Source organism: Halteromyces radiatus (genome assembly GCF_025201355.1).
Source record: "Halteromyces radiatus strain CBS 162.75 chromosome Unknown BX664scaffold_1, whole genome shotgun sequence".
NCBI classification, from domain to species: Eukaryota; Fungi; Mucoromycota; class Mucoromycetes; order Mucorales; family Cunninghamellaceae; genus Halteromyces; species Halteromyces radiatus.
In genome coordinates this window covers 2,964,140-2,982,639 of record NW_026251687.1, presented here as the reverse complement: position 1 = coordinate 2,982,639, position 18,500 = coordinate 2,964,140, and the positions used below count along the sequence as shown (strand labels likewise).

At 34.9% G+C, this 18,500-nt stretch overlaps 6 protein-coding genes across 6 annotated transcripts; 3 read left to right on the top strand and 3 right to left on the bottom strand.

The window, feature by feature from the left end:
- Positions 1-36: 36 nt before the first annotated feature.
- Positions 37-667, top strand: BX664DRAFT_355030 (uncharacterized protein). The gene is made up of 2 exons (XM_051547780.1): positions 37-453; positions 513-667. Exons 1-2 carry the CDS (start codon positions 157-159, stop codon positions 621-623), a joined length of 408 nt encoding a protein of 135 aa, XP_051405201.1. The 5' UTR covers positions 37-156; the 3' UTR covers positions 624-667.
- Positions 666-4,142, bottom strand: BX664DRAFT_355029 (Phosphatidylinositolglycan class N-domain-containing protein; the record flags this gene model as incomplete). The annotated part of the gene is made up of 9 exons (XM_051547779.1): positions 3,947-4,142; positions 3,504-3,860; positions 2,810-3,421; positions 2,423-2,739; positions 2,128-2,352; positions 1,848-2,035; positions 1,620-1,725; positions 1,445-1,556; positions 666-1,357 (listed from the first exon to the last, which is right to left on the bottom strand). Exons 1-9 carry the CDS (start codon positions 4,104-4,106, stop codon positions 666-668), a joined length of 2,769 nt encoding a protein of 922 aa, XP_051405200.1. The 5' UTR covers positions 4,107-4,142.
- Positions 4,143-4,662: 520 nt separating this feature from the next.
- Positions 4,663-7,120, top strand: BX664DRAFT_377421 (peptidase family M41-domain-containing protein; the record flags this gene model as incomplete). Its single annotated transcript, XM_051548772.1, has 4 exons — positions 4,663-4,698; positions 4,754-5,591; positions 5,704-6,953; positions 7,028-7,120. 4 exons carry the CDS (start codon positions 4,663-4,665, stop codon positions 7,094-7,096), a joined length of 2,193 nt encoding a protein of 730 aa, XP_051405199.1. The 3' UTR covers positions 7,097-7,120.
- Positions 7,121-7,520: 400 nt separating this feature from the next.
- Positions 7,521-10,499, top strand: BX664DRAFT_310572 (WD40-repeat-containing domain protein; the record flags this gene model as incomplete). Its single annotated transcript, XM_051542559.1, has 11 exons — positions 7,521-7,946; positions 8,085-8,163; positions 8,240-8,485; positions 8,549-8,655; positions 8,733-8,848; positions 8,946-9,065; positions 9,124-9,242; positions 9,318-9,637; positions 9,722-9,890; positions 9,959-10,328; positions 10,397-10,499. The coding sequence occupies 11 exons, from the start codon at positions 7,521-7,523 to the stop codon at positions 10,497-10,499; spliced, it is 2,175 nt and encodes a 724-aa protein (XP_051405198.1).
- A 751-nt stretch (positions 10,500-11,250) lies between these two features.
- On the bottom strand, positions 11,251-13,608 carry BX664DRAFT_355026 (uncharacterized protein). The gene is made up of 3 exons (XM_051547778.1): positions 13,227-13,608; positions 12,776-13,144; positions 11,251-12,698 (listed from the first exon to the last, which is right to left on the bottom strand). The coding sequence occupies exons 1-3, from the start codon at positions 13,594-13,596 to the stop codon at positions 11,485-11,487; spliced, it is 1,953 nt and encodes a 650-aa protein (XP_051405197.1). The 5' UTR covers positions 13,597-13,608; the 3' UTR covers positions 11,251-11,484.
- Positions 13,609-13,716: 108 nt separating this feature from the next.
- BX664DRAFT_382137 (uncharacterized protein) lies at positions 13,717-17,930 on the bottom strand. The gene is made up of 9 exons (XM_051549019.1): positions 17,690-17,930; positions 17,499-17,598; positions 17,155-17,396; positions 16,937-17,092; positions 15,903-16,846; positions 15,507-15,834; positions 14,686-15,420; positions 14,326-14,596; positions 13,717-14,245 (listed from the first exon to the last, which is right to left on the bottom strand). Exons 1-9 carry the CDS (start codon positions 17,798-17,800, stop codon positions 13,881-13,883), a joined length of 3,252 nt encoding a protein of 1,083 aa, XP_051405196.1. The 5' UTR covers positions 17,801-17,930; the 3' UTR covers positions 13,717-13,880.
- Positions 17,931-18,500: the final 570 nt, after the last annotated feature.

Below are 18,500 nucleotides of genomic sequence, written 5' to 3'. Positions count from 1 at the left end.
TCTTATGATTGACAACATTTTTTTTTTTTTTTTTTTGAAAACACTATTAACGCTTAATTTCTTTTTTGATTCATATTGCTTGTTTACTTTCGGTTTTTTAATTTTTTCTTTTTTTCTTTTTTCTTCTTTCTCCAGTAGATTGATACCCTCTTCCCAATGTCTACACAGCAAGTTTATACAGAAACAAACGAAGCACTTGATACTTTATCAGAAGTATGGGAAAGTATGTTGAAAGTCCTTAATCAAGTCTCGGCTGCTGCTGCCTCTTCTTTTACATTAGACCCTGACTTGGACCAACTTTCAAAAACACGAAAAGAATATGAAGCACTCTTGACTCGATTGAAAACAAAAGTAGCTTGGATTCAAGACAATCGACCATATAACAATAAACAACAACAAGAACAACAACAACTTGATCCACTTCTTCTAGAAGAACAACAACAATTACGACAGGTATGGAATAAGACATATTATGAATTATAAACTAATACTCTTTTTTTTTTTCTTTATAGTCATCTCAAGCTGTATCAGATCAACTCAAGGATATACTTAGTCAGTCTTACGCTCTTCAATTTCAGATAGATATGTTATTATCTGCTTCACATGATCAACCAATCCAATAATATATATATATATGTTTTTATTAGTAATTCTAAAATAAATAACTAGTGTAATTTAATATGATGTTCGACTTGAGTAGAAAAACTTGAAAGATGTCCAACCAACCAACGAGAGAGTAAAAATAATAAAATAGTAAAAATAATAAACAATTCAGCGATACAAAAATGACTAATACTAGTACCAATTTCTAACCAACTACCATAATCAGAGACAAAATAAAAAAAGTTGATAGTTTGAATATCAGTAATAGCCACTACACAAAGGAATAAACTAAAAGGAGGTAAATCCAAACTAGTAGTCAGTACGCCAAATACAGATGAGATCACAAAAAAGGGAATCAACACTTTGGTAATCAATAATGCTCCCATCAAGAAAGGACTGAATACAGTAACAAATCGATATACACTTTCTAAAGTAAAACTACTCATCGATGCCACATTGCCTGTACCAAAGAAACCAACATTGATAAAGAAGAGGAAGAGAAGTACCGTACGAATGTCATTTGATTGTAATGATCGCTGTTGCATACCAGGTTGTCCTTTTCCTTGATAGAGTCTACGTTCCAATTCGAGCCAAGTTAATACTGTCATACACAAGCAGACATAAAATAACATTTCATAAGATACACTGAGAAGAGTCATCAATGGTGCAAACGCAAAACAGATGGTCAATAGACGAGCTAGATAATCTTGATCATGTTTTCCACGGTAGATAAATGGAAACACACTGCTAGCACCTAAATATCACATATTAATATGAATTAATAAACGTCTAATAATATATGTTATGGATCACATAGATAATATATAAATAGGTCACTTACCCACAATAATCCAGTTACTGATTTGATTCAAAAAAGGTAATCTTTCTTGTTTGCCTTGTTGACTGATAGTAACTGAATAAACAAGAACAATACTCAATCCATTGGCCAATAACTAACATATAAATGATCATCGTTAAATTAAACTGTTTATACCTTTTTTTTTTTTATCAATTACCTGACAAAGAAGCAGAGTAGTGTCTTGATTATCAATGCGATTATTTGATTTCAAGGACCAGACAAGAAGAAGACCAAGAATCAAGCCAAGTAAGCCACCCCACACTCTAACGTCCACAAACAGCAAATATATATATATAAATAAAAGAATAATGAGTAATTTCAAATCATAGATCAAATGTCCATTAAACATAATATCCTTCTTTTTTTTTTTTTTTTGATTACTTACACTAGCATGATATCAGCATCCTTTTCCACCGGTAACATTGTAAAGATACTTGTACTCCAACAACCTAACATCCAAATTGCCAAGAGAGAAATATGGTTCTTTTTCATCTTGTCTGGCATCACCAAGGGCCAAAAGGAGATTAAAATAAATATGACGGATAATATTTCTCTTTCGAAAAAACTGTATACCTAAGATAATAAAAACACATGATCAGTACACAAAAAAAAAAAAAAAAAAAAAAAAACTTCATCCTGTGATTTTTTTCCCTTTTATTTCTTACCAATGCTTCAAGAATCAGTAATGTGCTCATCACAGTCATAACCGGTTTGAAATAGCCTTGTTTTAAAACAAGATCACCAGAGATTCTAAGAGTACCCACATTTTGAATGATTTGATTCCAAAAGAAGACTGGGAAAAACACATATGCGTAGTAAAGGGATGGCATCTTTTGTATCCAAATCATACCAGCCAATGTCAAGAATACCAAACCTGATACAATATCCACCTATTAGGAAATAAAATCAGTATATACGTTTCTTTCTTTTTTTTTTTTTTTCCTTTTTTCATAGACCTACCATTGTTTTGATCCCATACGACCAAACTGAGATTGGTGTAGAGATCAAGTATTGTCGAAGGACAAATTCAAGACAATAGATACACCAACCAACAAATCCAGCCGTGATGACCCCTCGAAGGAAAAACCAATCATATGTTTGGAAATACCGAAGACCTTCTAAAGACAATGCAATCAATTGACGAGACATTTTTTCCGCACCAATGTAATCTTTCGAGTCGATTAATTGTTGAATAGAGTTGATGTAAAAGGTAGGACTATGTTGACCAGAGAGTGGAGGGAAAGATTTAAAAAAGAGTTCATGATCTTGCTTTTCATCTATAATAATAATAACAACAACAATAATAATAATGAGTAAAGAAATTTATGATAATATAAAATCGATTACCATGCTTCATTTCATATTGAGCAAGAATTTCCCGGGCATTGGCAAAAGCAGCTTCGGCTTTGGTATATTCATCCGCATCCAAATAAGCCAAAGGTAACTGACCGACTGAATTCGCAGGGTATTGTATACCAACCAAATGTGACATAAGAGGAGCAATATCAGCCTGTAAAACATCCTGTCTTTCATATTGATCCAGTTTCCAAGTTGCAGAAATATCGTCATGACCACGTGAAGATAAAATAGGTTTTCGAATACCTGCACCCCAAGCAATGATAGGAGTTCGAGTATTGTCAGGATGTCCATCGCCATGAGCACCTCGATTGTTCATACCATGATCTGCTGTAAAAACATAACTTGTTTTACCGTCATGACCATAAAAATTTTCGATTAGTTCTACCATATCCTTGACCCCACGATCCACCAAGCCAATATTATCATAGTATTCTTTCGAGTAAGGTCGATGAGCATGACCATTGGTATCCAGGCCCAAAAGATGTAAAAAGAATACGTTCTTGTTTTGACGTAGTTGATGATCTAATTGCTTATCATGAGTAGCATTCTTAAAGAGTGTTCTGACATGATCAAATACCCAAGTATCCAAATGTGATGCATCTATATACACAAAGAGAAAAGGCATAGTAAACAAGGTTTATTAAGTCTTAGTTTCACCCAAATTATTTTTGTTTGTTATTACCTCCAGAGAATTCTTCAAACTCGTGTGGATACATAAATGCATCCACCCGAGAAATATCACTAGCTCCATGTTGAAACATTGGTAAAATATCAGGTGAACCAAAAGACCAAGTGTGACGAGATTGATTGAATACAGAGTCAAAGTGTACAGGGTTCATAGTCCAACCGGTAGTGACAGCACTGACATCTTCATAAAAACCAGCAATGATAGCAACATGACCAGGCCGTGATTCTGTTGGTACACGAGTGTGTGATATACCCCATGCTCCTTGTTCCTTGACGATACTTCGTAGATAAGGTGCGCGACTTGATCCATTAGTTTCCAATTCAAAAAGTTTATCTGCTCGTAGTCCATCGCCTAAATAGGTCCCAAAAAAAAAGAAAGGAGATTCTGTTAAAAAAAAAATAGGATATATACATTTATATTGTTTCTTTTAAACTTGCCTACTATTAGGACAACGCGGTCAGCAGGTGGAGGAACAGGACTTCGGTGATGATTCATGCCATGAACTAAAGGTGAAGTAAAGTATATATCAAATATACTAAAGAGATAGATGATATGGAAGACTACACCAATCACCAATAATGCTTCACGCGATAACATTAGTGGTATGAATAGTATATCTATATTAGAATAATGAAATGAAAAGAAAAGCAAAAGAGAAAAAAAAAAAAGGGAAAAATTATCATATATTGAGGATTTAGAAATTGAAGCACCGATATTTGACATTTTTTATGATTGTAAGGTTGGCCTTTTAAACTAACAACCTGATATCCGACAATCACAACCATTTTATTCACGTGGAGTTCATCTTTTCAGTATCTTGTTGCATATTATGTTTTATATATCTATGAGGCGAACTGATGATAAAGGAAAAAAAAGAAAAAAAAAAAAACTATCAATATAAAATCATATATGCTAACTCAAGTGAGATGAACTCTTTTTTTTTTTTTTTTACTTTCAACTCCCGTCGCTTTAATTTTTCCCAGTGTCTTTCTCTTCTCATTTTTTTCTCTCTTTTCTCTTTTTCACCAATTACTTTTTTTTTTCTTTTTGATAGAATGTTTACACGACTTGGATACAATAGTCAATCGTTATTATCTTCAAGATCTTATTTATATAGTCGTTTGGTATTTCGTCGTCAGAAACCTACAACAGCATGTTTACAGCGACGCAGTTTGATACAACGACGCAAGTATAACACAGATAAAGATCCAGCGGAGAAAAAACCACCCGTCAATGACAACAAGGACAATAAAGATCAACAACCAGCAAATATTCCAAAAGGTTTTGAAGGTTTTTTTGATAATAAAAAGAAGAAAGGCACCAATGCATGGATCAATCAGGCAGCAGAAGAAAATCGAAAACAAGTTAGCGATCGTATACCGAAACCTCCACGACCCGACAACAGCAATAAGAAGAGTAGTACTGGAGGAAATAAACAACCAGAAGTCAACAATAAATTATTATTTGGTATTGCTTTAGGAAGTTTGGCTCTCTATAGTTTGATGGTACCCCCGGAAAATATGCGTGAAATGACTTGGCAGGCATTTAGAGTACAACTATTGGACAAGGGTTTAGTAGATCGTTTGGAAGTATTGAATCGAAATCGGGTCCGAATTTATCTACGACCTGAAGCAAGTTCTCTTGGTGTGACACCTGGGATGGTATTTTACTTTAGTATTGGATCCGTAGAGGCATTTGAAAACAACTTGCAACAAGCACAAAATGAATTAGGCATTCCTCAAGAAGAACGTATTCCTGTCTCATATCATGATACGATCAGTATCCTTGGTACAGCATTACAATTTGCTCCTACTCTTCTCTTGATTGGTGTGTTTTTATATGTGGCCCGTCGTAGTGCTAGTGGTATGGGTGGTCCTGGTGGTGGTCCTGGTGGTATATTTGGTATTGGGAAGAGTAAAGCCAAGATGTTTAATCAAGAATCCGATATACGTGTCAAATTCAAGGATGTTGCTGGTGCTGATGAAGCCAAGGAAGAAATTGTAGAATTTGTCAAGTTTTTGAAGAATCCTACTGCCTATGAACGATTGGGTGCGAGTATTCCAAAAGGAGCAATTCTTTCAGGTAATATTATTATTAGTTTTTTTTTTTTTTTTTTTTTTTTTTTTTTTTTAAAAAAAAAAAAAAAATATGAAGATTATATTAAATGATGATTATTTATATATATTTATATTAGGTCCTCCTGGTACTGGTAAAACATTACTTGCCAAAGCAACTGCTGGTGAAGCTGGTGTTCCTTTTCTCAGTGTCTCTGGATCCGAATTTGTAGAAATGTTTGTTGGTGTAGGTCCCTCTCGTGTACGTGATCTCTTTGCAACAGCCAAGAAAAATGCACCATGTATTATTTTTATCGACGAAATTGATGCTATTGGAAAAGCACGTGGAAAAGGGGGTCAAATAGGTGGTGGCAATGATGAACGGGAAAGTACACTCAATCAATTATTAGTGGAAATGGATGGTTTCAATTCTGATGAACATGTAGTGGTATTGGCTGGTACGAATCGACCTGATGTCCTTGATCCAGCTTTATTACGTCCTGGACGATTTGATCGACATGTTCATGTAGATCGACCTGATATTGGTGGTCGTGCTCAAATATTCAAGGTACATCTCCGTCCTATCAAGACAAGTGAAGATGTGGAAGATCTATCAAGGAAATTGGCAGCATTAACACCTGGTTTCTCTGGAGCTGATATTCACAATGTATGTAATGAAGCAGCACTTATAGCAGCAAGACACAATAAGGATGATGTTACTGGAGTTGATTTCGAACAAGCTATTGAACGAGTGATTGGTGGCATGGAAAAAAAATCAAGAGTCCTTTCTCCTCCTGAAAAGAAAACAGTTGCTTATCATGAAGCTGGACATGCAGTGGCTGGTTGGAACTTACGTTATGCTGATCCTTTACTCAAAGTATCCATTATTCCTCGTGGTGTGGCAGCTCTTGGTTATGCTCAATATTTACCCAAGGATCAATATCTATATTCAGAAAAACAACTCTTGGATCGAATGTGTATGGCTCTTGGAGGTCGTGTATCGGAACAAATCTTTTTTGATTCTATTACTACTGGTGCCCAGGATGATCTACAAAAAGTGACAAAAATGGCATATGCTCAAGTGGCAGGTTATGGTATGAATAGCAAGGTTGGTCCTCTTTCTTTTAGTGATTCACAACAAGATAATCAATTTCAAAAGCCATACAGTGATGAAACTGCATCTTTGATCGACAAGGAATCTCGAAATTTGGTGGTGACAGCATTAGATCGTACTATTGAACTATTAACCAGAAAAAAGGATGATGTAGAAAAGGTAGCCAAAGTATTGTTAGAAAAAGAAGTAATAACAAGAGAAGACATGGAACGATTACTAGGAAAACGACCTTTTTCTGATATGGATAGTGTATATGATGAGTATATTCGTAGAAAGGTAAGTGAATATCTAGAAAAGGAATATTATATATGAAATTGACCTTTTTTTTTTTTGTTGTTGGTATTATATAGGTAGAGGCTCCTCCACCCTTTGCAGAAGATGATAATCCAAAACCGGCTGATGGACCCTCAGTAGCTTAGTTTTTTTTTTTTTTTATATTATTATTATTATTATACATAAATAAAATAGACATGTTATTACAAATAGTGTATATGTTATTTTTGATATAATAAAAACTACTTTTTTGTATAGCTGGGATTTCATTTTTTAATTTTTCCGCCTTTTCTTTCCTCTCTTTTTACTCCATTTTTTTTTCTTTTACTTCTTAGGTATTCTCTCTGTTTTTTTTTTTTTTTTTTATTCTTCATTTCCTCTCACTCCTTGTGCCTTTTCTAGTTTTTATATTATTTTTTTTTTCTCTTTTCTTTCTATCCACTAGAAAAAAAAAAAAAAAAGGGAAAGCAAATGGCTGGCACTTTTCACACCAATACTTCATCAATCAATAATAATAATAATAATAACAATAACATCAATAATAACAATCATTCAATATTAGGCAATACTATGGGCGGGTCAACAAACAATTATCCACTATCTTCCTCTTCCTCGGCGGCATCGGCAGGACTTTCTTTGGGACTCAACGACTCTACAACATCTAACACTGATCCTACCTTACCTTCCACAAGCGATCTTCAAAAGATCGTAACAGCTTACTTTGAAAGAAAAGGTTATACACCGGCAGATATGGCCTTGTTACGGGATGTCAAAGGAAACACAATGACAATGGAACAATTAGTACAATATATTAGAACGAATCATAGCAAGAATAATGGCAGCAATAACACTTCAACCTGTTTTTCCGTCCCGTTATTACAGCATCTCCTCAATACGAACGGCGACAATGACGATCTTCTAGGTGATCCTGACGCGTATACTACAAGTTATATTCAATTACGAGAATGGGTAGAAAATGCTCTTGATTTGTACAAGGTAACAAAACAAAAACAAGTATATTATTATTATTGTTATTATTATTATATGGGATATATGCGTGAAATATTATTATTTGGAGAGAAATCTTTACATATAAAAAGTACTTATTATCTGTATTACTCTTTTGTTTTATAGTCTGATTTGTCAACATTACTCTATCCTATATTTGTCCATATATATCTTGATCTTGTTAGCAACGAACTACTGGAACAGGGTAAGTAAATACACAGAAAGTTTCAATGATGCTTACTTATTATTTGATGGTTTTTTTTTTCCTTTCTATTTGACAGCCGCATATTTTATCAAAAAATTTGGATCAGATCATATCAACATTCACGAATCTCAGGAAGTGGAACAACTTGGAAACATCAATACACCTCAACAAGTAGCAGAAAATCCTCTGTCACAGAAATATAGAAATAACAAGTATCGTATCACTATGTTTCGAATTCCATATGAACTCTTTCTAGATTTTATTAAAGAAAACAAACGATCCAACTTGTTACGAATTGTTAATCAATATCTCTCTATTGAAGGTAAGTTCATGATGATAACAAGAGAGGAAACATTTGATTTATATGTTATACCATTTTGCATAGTGACACACGAAAAATCCGCAGGCGGAGCAAATGATTATCAAAATGGATTTGGTATTATGGATCGAGAAACTGAATCATCAACCGTGGACAATTTGAAAAAGGAAGATGTAAAGGAACATTTAATATACACAGAGGTTGAATGTTTTTTAATTGAATTGATTTTTTTTTTTTTTTTCGTTGGTAGGATTTCATGGAAATTGATGGAACTGGGCCCTTTGGTGGCACGCTCAAACATGTCAAACAAGAAGTACTACCTGACAGTCCAGTGTTAGGGGATATATCTGCATCTCATTTACCATCGTAAGTCTTTTCTTTTATCGTTATTATTATTATTATTATCATCATCATCGTAGTCACTGATATCGAACTACTATTCTTTTTTTTTCCTTTTATCTAGTCAGTCAGTGGATATACAAATGGAATTGGACACACTGAATGATCTACGGAAACGGATATCTCATGGATCAGTCTCTTTACCAAGTGTTTGTGCCTATACATTTCACAATACTCATGATGGGTAATTAAAAATTACAAAAAAAAAAAAATGGAAATAAGTATTCTAATAGAATGGTTAGTCTCAATTGTATAGAGATATCGGATGATGCAAGCTTAATCGCAGGTGGATTTTCTGAATCATTTGTCAAGATATGGAGTTTAAATGGTGATCCTCTTCGAAAAACAAACAAAGACAATGGTAAATTATGATGATTTGACAGATAGGAAACAAAAATGGAGGACTTAACCATTCTTATTTGGCATTATGTTATAGGCGATGGTGAAGACAAGGAACAAACAACGGATTACGTTAAACTCATTGGTCACGCTGGTGCTGTCTATGGTGCAAGTTTTAATCATGATAATGAATACCTGATATCCTGTTCTCAAGATCAAACAGCTCGATTGTGGAGTACACGTACCTTTGAAAATCTGGTTGTCTACAAAAGTCACAATTATCCAGTATGGGATGTTGATTTTGGACCTTTTGGGTTCTACTTTGCTACTGCTTCTCATGATAAGACGGCAAGATTATGGAGTTGTGATCGTATCCATCCGCTTCGTATTTTTGCTGGGCATCTTTCTGATGTGGATGTAAGTAACAATTTCAAGAGGTTGAAAAATCTCTCTTTCCTTTTTTGACCGTTTCATTTTTTTTTTTTTTTTTTTTTTTTGTAGGTGGTCAAATTTCATCCCAATTCAAAATATTTAGTGACTGGCTCAAGTGATCGAACGGCAAGGTTATGGGATGTACAACGAGGTTCTTGTGTTCGTGTATTTACAGGTCATACAGGTGCTGTCAAGACGGTAGCCATTTCTCCAAATGGTCGAATCATGGCATCAGCTGGTAAAGAAGGATCAATGATTAGATTGAAACCATCCAAACTTATTCTTATTTTTTTTATATATATATAGGCGAAGATAAAACGATTAATTTATGGGACTTGGGATCTGGACGACGATTGAAAACAATGACAGGCCATACTGATTACATATATGCAATGGATTTTAGTACTGACAGTCATACACTTGTATCAGGTGGAGCAGATGGAACAGTTAGAGTGTGGGATGTGAATGCACCATCAGGACCAACAACATCAAATTCAACAACAACTACAACAAAAACAGCATCAACATCATCAACATCATCATCGTCAGTATCATCATCAACAACGAGATCAAATGATATGAAAAGGATTCGATTGGAAGAAGCAGCAAGGAAGGAAAAAAATGACAATAACAAGGCAGATGATCATCGACATCCCAGTAATAGTATTCTGGAAAGGTAAATAGATCAGAACTAACTAACAAAATATTAAATTTTTTATTCATCTGCCTTTTTCTGTTTTGTAGTAGCAATCATCTTGCTGTATTCCCAACCAAACAAACACCTATATACACTGTCCAATTTACAAAACGAAATCTTTGTCTTGTTGCAGGCGCCTTCAATCCATGATGTACTATACTCAACCTTCACACATATACACATACATATTTTTGTCCTGTTTTTTACTATATTAGCTAGCCTCTATAATAAAGTTATGTCCATCCAGTTACAAAAAAAAGTCAATATTTCCTCTTCTGTTATTTTTCGTTGTGCTATTGTAAAATAAAACAAAAGAAAAAAAAAGTATAGTAATAAAATGGCGTTGTACAGGCAATCTATCAGAACAAAAAAAAAAAGGGTTTCACTTGACAACCAAATAGAATCTTTCAAACTCCACATTCGTCAGGGTGTCATCAGGGTAATTTCCCTTAATGGATCACCTGTAGGAAAAAAAAAAAAAAAAAAAAAAAAAAAAAAAAAAAAAAAAAAAAAAAAAAAAAAAAAAAAAAACTTTGTACCGAATTGAAAAGATGGAATGATATTATGTATTCATCTGTCTTATCCTCAATCATCTTCTTATCATTGGTCATACAATCAACATCATATCAGCATACAATCAACATCATATCAGCAATAGGATACATTTGTCATCATTACTAAACTATGAAAGTTTCAAATGCGAAACGCTTTTTTTTTTTTTTTTTTTTTTTTTTTCATTCATGCCCACAATAACGATTGCTTTTTATAGAGACAAGAAATCTATATATAGAATAGATAAAAAAAAAATGGAAGATAGGGAAAAATGATTCAAAATTACAATATTTGTTTTATTGGTTTTTAAGATCAAAGAATTAAAAAAAAAAAAAGAGTACACAAGTTTCGAAGTGTATGTAATCATGCTAAAATTAAAAATAGTAATAATAATATATATAAAAAAAAAACAACGTCTAGATATATGAAGAGAGGGTTTTTTTTTGTTGTCATGAATAAAATGATATGAAATAGGAGGGGGGGTGATAATAAGTGGAAAGAAGAGAAATGAGAATAAAATAGATGGGTAAAAAAAAAAAAAACAACTATATATATAAATGTCAATGAACAGAGATGGTCAAATTCAAATATTTCCCCAAGAACTTTGTGGTCGCATCATGGTACTCGTTGGTCGGCCAGTGCTGCGGCTAGTGGTCATCATTGGTAAATTCAAATGAGAGGATGAGGAAGAGATCAAACCTGGTGTAGAAGCAAGAGCCATACTTTGTCGATATATATGTGGTTGTTGTAATCCAGGGGTACTTTCACTTCGAGTCATTTGCTGTGTTCGACGCCATTGTTGTTGCTGTTGTAAAAGATATTGATCAGATAGATTATTCGTCATCATCATTGGTGTTTGTGAACGTGATTCAGGTATCATCATTGATTGGCGAGAATACTGTTGTTGTCGATAATGAGGAGTACTTCTTCCAGCCATTCTATCAGCACGATCCTTGATGGTAGCTGCTTGTTGTTGGAAGCTAATATTGTGTTTACCTTGCTCTTGAACTTTTCCCAATAATCCATCAATTTGTGCCTTGGAAGGATCAATTCGTTTTGGTTTCCGCCTTGCCGTCGATTTCGCTTCTTTTTCTTGTTCAATTTGCATCATCATGTCCATGGCAGATATACTTTTCACTTTGTGTCGACGATGATTGTCATATTGTTCCATCATCATGTGTTGTTGTTGTTGTTGTTGTTGTTGCATCATCTGTTGTTGTGCTACTTGCCAAGCCGCCTGTTGATATTGCATTTGAGCCATTTGTTGCTGTTGTAGCATTTGAAGTTGTTGCTGTTGCATATAATACATCATATCCATTTCGCCCAATGTTGTTCGTCGTCCACGGGTACCTGAAACTGGTCGCGCAGGAGTAGAAGAGGAGTCTTGATTGGATGGTGTACGAGAAGATTCGCTTCCAATAAAAGAGGATGGTGATGATGATGCAGTGCTATTGATGTTTAATGCTGGAGTAGACGCTGGTGTTGTTCCAATTGAATCCACAGCATCGAGTACTGTTTGTCGCCACTCTTCAATACCACCATTTTCTTGTTGTTCGGATTGCATTGGATTCAATGGAAGAAGTCCGTTGTCGATAGCCACGTCTGCTGTATACACCTTTTCCATAGCACCGACTGATCTTGATCGTTTGTGCACGCTTGAACCACGTTCTAATTGTCGTAATGTAGACATGCGTCTCGCTTTCATATGAGCATCTTCTTGATCATCGTCTTCACCACCAAGAGGAATTGTCCATTCATTGAATACATGTCGATTTCTATGAGATTGATTTGTTTCATCTTGTATTTACCAATATATAGATATAAGAACAAATTAGGATTCATTATTCTCAAATATTTATTTCATCTATTTTTACCTTGACTTTCATTAGAGCTTGCAATAGAGTCATCATCGGATTCATCATCACTTGCCACTGGAGTTATTTTCTTCTTTTTATTCAACATGTTGGAACTAGAAGTAATAGGTTGATTTTCTTGTTCTGAAGTGGGCATCAAGTTGGTATGACCAATATCTTTGAGAGGAGGGACTTGTGATGATTGATTTGTTGGTACAGAGGATTGTGAACTTGCGTCGTCATCTTCTTCTTCTTCTTCTTCTTCGTCGTCATCATCACTTGAAGCATATAAATGTCGTTGATTTTTTGGAGAGCGTCGTTGTTGTTGTTGTTGCTGTGCCATATTTGATGATGGTGAAGGTGTTTCTTGTTGTCTTTGTTCTTCATGACCTAATTTGTGTGACACAAAAGAAATATATACATAAGTTTTTTTTTTTCCCTGAAAAAAAAAGGATCTTTAAATAAAAATTACCAAGTTGAGACTGAGAAACTAAGCCAAAGGTACTTGCTGGTCTTGACATATTTTGATATGACTTTTCACGTCGAGTGGTATTTGAAGGTTGGTCCAAAAGTTGACGACTATGACGGTGATAGTCTTGTTGTCGAGATGGATAACTTCTTTGTTGTTGTTGTCGTTGATGATGACGACCATGTTGTTGACGTCGTTGTTGTTGTTGTTGAGGATTCATCATATTTTCACGCATACCAGGGGAAATATGAGATTGGTGAAAAATAACACTTTTTGTCCAAGGTTCTGACTCATCTTCACCAGTATCAGGTGTCTTGATAGCTTTTGCCAGAGCTAGTCGAGATAGACTGACAGATATATTTTCAACAGACATGCCAAAAAGGTGAAATAAAGAAAAAAAAAAAAAAGAAAAAGAAAAAAGAAAAATTCAATGAATCTAAATAATAATAAAAAAAAAAATTGGACGGTTGATGAATTCCCAAAATATTATTTTGTTCGCGTTTCTATTATTAGCGCCCCAAGAATGGTTTCCTTTTTCGTCATTTTGCCGCTCTTTTCATTCATCAATAAAATTTCTTCTTTTCTTTTATTTGTTCAAAATAATAATCATAAATATAAATAATAATATAATAAAATAAAAAAAAAACTTTTAGAAGATTACATAACATCTTCACTACCAGTATATCTTCCAACAGAACCCATACTCATAATCTTGAAACCACCACCACCACCTTTGATTCGTACAATACCATCATGACTATCTACACCAATCAATGATCCAAGTTCGCCACGATGATCACCAAGAATAATCTTTACATTGTCTTTCTTGCTTGGTCGTACAGGTTCTATAGCATCATATCGTATATTATCCACTCGATTCTTTGTGTCATATACTTGAACACTACATGTCCTTGATCCATGTTGTACTGATATAATAGATCCAATTTGTCCTGAATTGATTTCACCAACTGACTTTACAAATTGGACTTCAACTTCTTCAATCGGCCAGTCACTTGATACATCTATTTTCAAATAAATAAAAAAAAAAGAATATTATCAATATAACAAAATTCAATTTTTATAATTTTCTTTTTTCAATTACCAGGTTGTTCATCTATATAACCATAATCACCACCAGTAGGCATAAATGGAGTTTGAGCTTGAAGTCCTGCCGGTGTTGCCGGAATATATGATCCTGGAGTAGCTGCTGTCATCATATGTGCTGCAGGAGTTGGTGCACTGAGACCCGCTGGTGTAGCTGGTACCAAACTAGCCCCTGGTGTAGGAGCACTGTCGTAAGGTGTTTGTGAGAAATTGACAGCTGGAGTTTGTGGATATGGTGCAGGAGAAGGAGCAATGTGACCATAACTTGCCTATAAAGAAAATATTATTTAGTCTCATCATATATCTACCTTTTTTTTTTTTTTTAAAAAAAAAGAAAAAATAATCATCAAAAACTTACTGCAGGTGTTTGTGCTGATAATGCATGAGCTGCTGGAGTTGGTGCAAGATCATTGTCGTTATATCTACTATTCCACATGGGAGTTTTGTTGCCAGAATCACCAAAACCAGGAGTCCTTGCACTATTGCTATTATTCCACATAGGTGTTTTACTACCAGAATCCCAAGCAGGAGTTTTTGATCCATCTTGAAAAGCGTGAGGATTGGGGGTCTTGCTACCAACATCCCAGGCAGGAGTTTTTGATCCATCCATAGCATAAGGATTAGGTGTTCTTGCACTAGAATTCCATGCTGGGGTTTTTGATCCAGATAAACTTCCGTGATGCATTGGAGTCATAGCACCTTCACCATAACGTCTAGGTGTTGCTGATGGTGCTGCAAATTCGTTGCGTGGTGTATTGAATCCTTCATTGCCTTCCACAGCAGGGCCAATCGTACCACCTCGAGAATCGACGAGAACCAGCTTCGCCTTGTCCACATTAATGATCTTACAATTTGTATGAAGTTCTACTCTTGCCATAGAATCCGTTGTATCCTTGACAATGCCGAGATAACCTTTATGAGGACCTTGAGCAACTCGAACTGTCTTTGCCACCAGATTATCACGTCCACCACGACCACGACCATAGAATCCACCACGTCCACGCCCACGGCCACGAGCATCTAAACCTCCACGTCCAAAACCTGGAGCACCGTAAGGTTGTTGTTTCGATAAATCGACGGATTGTGTTGAAGGCTAATGATGATAATAATTCAAAAAAAAAATGAGTAATGTTTGTACTTGTAAGTATACTAATACATATATTTTTTTTTTCAACATACCACAGCTCTAGAATTTTGCGCTGCAACATTGACTACTTGTCGAGTAGGTACCACCCATACACCAAAATTTTCAGCATTTTCCCGTGAATGTAAGAAGACCAAATGTCGATAAAGATGTAGGATAATACAGTTTCGTTTTTCGCCGCCCACTTCAATAACACTGTCACCAGAGCGTATACTATTGCCTGCTGCGTCTGTTGCCACAGCTCGATTACTGTCACGTTTATTGGTGATCTGATGAGGTTCTATTGTACGGATTTCACCACTTTGAGTTAATACCTTGAATGAGTTGCGATCTACTTTGGTAATGACACCAACAGTGTGGAAACTATCAATAGAATAAAATGTTGTTAATAAATAAACTAAAAAAAAAAAAAAAGACTTGTATTGACTTACTCTAATTGCACCAAATCATGTAATTCATAATTGCCAATAGTGGTTTTCCCAAAAGATACATCCATAGCTTCACGTAAATCCTTCGCAAATACCTTGACTTCTTTGAGAGTAGCATCTGATAAAATGGTGACAATATTATCCTTGACGTTGACGATCATACCACTTTCATCCTTGTATCGACCATGAATCACCTTGACATGATCACCTTCATTAAATTGTTTTCGAATATGTTTTGGTGGGAATGGAACTTGCTTGGTAAATCCTTCAACATTCAAAGATACTATAACAGAAGAATCACTAACACTAACGACGGTACCAGTACTGTGGATCAGATCACCTTCAATGACTTCAACTGTGTCACCATTTTGAAATAAGGAGGATGCTTGTACATCGTTCACAGATTGGACTGAGAGAGTTGCCAAATCTAAAGTACGATCGCCATCTTCAGGATTCAAATCACCATCACCAGCGAATTTTGCAATTTCATCCAAAGAGGGATTTACATTTCCAGTCTGTAATGTTGCCACCTTCATTCGCTTTTCCAAATAACCATCACGAAAATGATCACCATTGAACACCCAGTAAGGTCCCTTCTTTTGTAAACTTGAAATGACGTGTTTACCAAGACGCTCAGGATTAAACATTTTTTGAGAAGGACGAGAAACGGCATTACCAGAAGTTTTCTTTCGTTGTCCATAAACATCTTCATCACGTTGAGAGTCCAAATCCAATCGAGGTACAAGTTTGATTAGAGCGGTATCTTGAGCATCAGATAGTTCCAAGACTTGACCCAGATCACCAGTATATTTTCCACGTTTGACACGAACCCAACCACCCATAGGGATATCCTTTTCCTTGCGTACAATGTTGATTGAATCCACCATTTCCTTAATTGGCACCAGATTGAGTGATGTTTGATATACAAAGGGAATATTCGCCAATGCCTATCAAAATATAAATATATAAATTAAGTGAGAAAGAAGGAAAGATTTATCTAATTTAGGCCTATGTTACTTTTTTTTCTTTTAACTTACTTGTTGTACATGTGCTTGTCGTCTTGCTTCAATATAAATATATCCTTTCAATGAATCTTTGGAGAAGGCAGAAAATGTTTCCAGAGGATTATCACTGTATTGTCGATCAAAGTATCGTTTCATCATGCCAAAAATAATATCCTTTTCCTTGCCAGGCTATATAAATAAAAGATAGAGAATTAGACTTCATTCATTGATATAACATTGTCATTCCTTACCTTGCATTTGACCACCCACAAGTTTGGATCACTAACACTTGGTAATAGTAATTGCTGTGGGACATCTTGTGATGTCTTGAAAGCTTGTGTTTTGCGTCCACCATATTTCTTTGCATAAAAGGCAGCCACTTCTTCGTCATCCATATCTTCTACTTCCCGTCGTCTTCGGTCAAGATCCAAGTGTCGTCGTTGTATATCTTTAGCTGAAGGTAGTTCAGTAGTTTCTTCTTCAATAAAACCGTCTATTTGAGTTCCATAAATTAGTGGATAACAATAAGTAAATAAATAAAAAAAAAAACAAAGAGTTTAATATACTTGTATTGAATGGTATCTTTATGTTTTACCTTCTTTGGAATAGTCGTCGTCCTCTTCTTCTTCTTCTTCGTCATCGTCTACAATGGCCATTTCATCGATGAAGGGATTGAATTTTCGTTTGGAAGGACGCTAATTATATATATGTACACAAAGAAAAAGAACAAATTAATAAAGAATGCATGCAAAAAAAAAAATCCATCTTTTTTTTTTTATTCATTACCACTTCTTCGTCTTCATCTTCGTCTTCGTCCTCATCTTCGTCGTCTTCATGTTGATCGAAAGGCACTTCGTCTTCTTCCTGCATTTCTTCTTCGGTTCGTTTACGAGCCATGGTTAAAATAATAAGCGATTTTCAAGAAAAGTGCTGTATATGTATATATAAAAGTGAAGAAAGAGTGAAAGAGATCTAACTTTTTACTACTTGTCTTTTATAGAACAAGCTGGAAAGGACAGAAAAAGAGAGAGAGCGAGAGCAAGACAGAAAGAAAAGAAAAAAAAAGAAGTGAATTTGAATCACCGCGCCTGTCGTCACTGATCGCACTGTGAGACTGATAGATCACGTTGGTCCGGTTTTTCAAGCATGTGTCTCTTCTCTCTTAACAGACTATAAATGATAAAAAAAAAAAAATTAAATGTTGGCTGCGTTAGGCTGAATATCAATCTGTCTCAAATTGATCTATGTAATAGAGAATATGAAAGTGTGGTTAAATGGATCATTGTCATTTATGTCCTTCTGAATGAGTCTGGTTTATTACACCTCTTGAGTATCCTTTGTATTTGAGGTATCCATACAGAAGTAATCAATAATGATGATTCATTTAAGAAAGATAACTCTATTAAGGACGATGATCTACATTATTATTATTATTATTATTTGTCTATAATGCCTATGTTGAGGTCACTCATTTGATTTCTATATTGATGATGATCATGAAGAAAACATCTTTCAACAAGATGATTGAGATCAAAAAAAGGAAAGACTATGATTAAAGCAAAAGTTCTAAATACCAAGCCACAGTTAATTATCAAGT

What these genes read in the sequence shown, in the direction of transcription:
- BX664DRAFT_355030 (XM_051547780.1), top strand. Translation starts at nt 157, where the DNA reads ATGTCTACACAGCAAGTTTATACAGAAACAAACGAAGCACTTGATACT. An exon ending in AACAACAACAATTACGACAG is followed by an intron (nt 454 to 512) that starts GTATGGAATAAG and finishes TTTTCTTTATAG; the next exon opens with TCATCTCAAGCTGTATCAGA.
- BX664DRAFT_355026 (XM_051547778.1), bottom strand. Translation starts at nt 13,596, where the DNA reads ATGTCTGTTGAAAATATATCTGTCAGTCTATCTCGACTAGCTCTGGCA. An exon ending in AGTTTCTCAGTCTCAACTTG is followed by an intron (nt 13,145 to 13,226) that starts GTAATTTTTATT and finishes CACACAAATTAG; the next exon opens with GTCATGAAGAACAAAGACAA. An exon ending in AAGCTCTAATGAAAGTCAAG is followed by an intron (nt 12,699 to 12,775) that starts GTAAAAATAGAT and finishes GGTAAATACAAG; the next exon opens with ATGAAACAAATCAATCTCAT.
- BX664DRAFT_382137 (XM_051549019.1), bottom strand. Translation starts at nt 17,800, where the DNA reads ATGGCTCGTAAACGAACCGAAGAAGAAATGCAGGAAGAAGACGAAGTG. An exon ending in CGACGACTATTCCAAAGAAG is followed by an intron (nt 17,397 to 17,498) that starts GTAAAACATAAA and finishes GAACTCAAATAG; the next exon opens with ACGGTTTTATTGAAGAAGAA. An exon ending in TTATATAGATGAACAACCTG is followed by an intron (nt 14,246 to 14,325) that starts GTAATTGAAAAA and finishes ATTTGAAAATAG; the next exon opens with ATGTATCAAGTGACTGGCCG.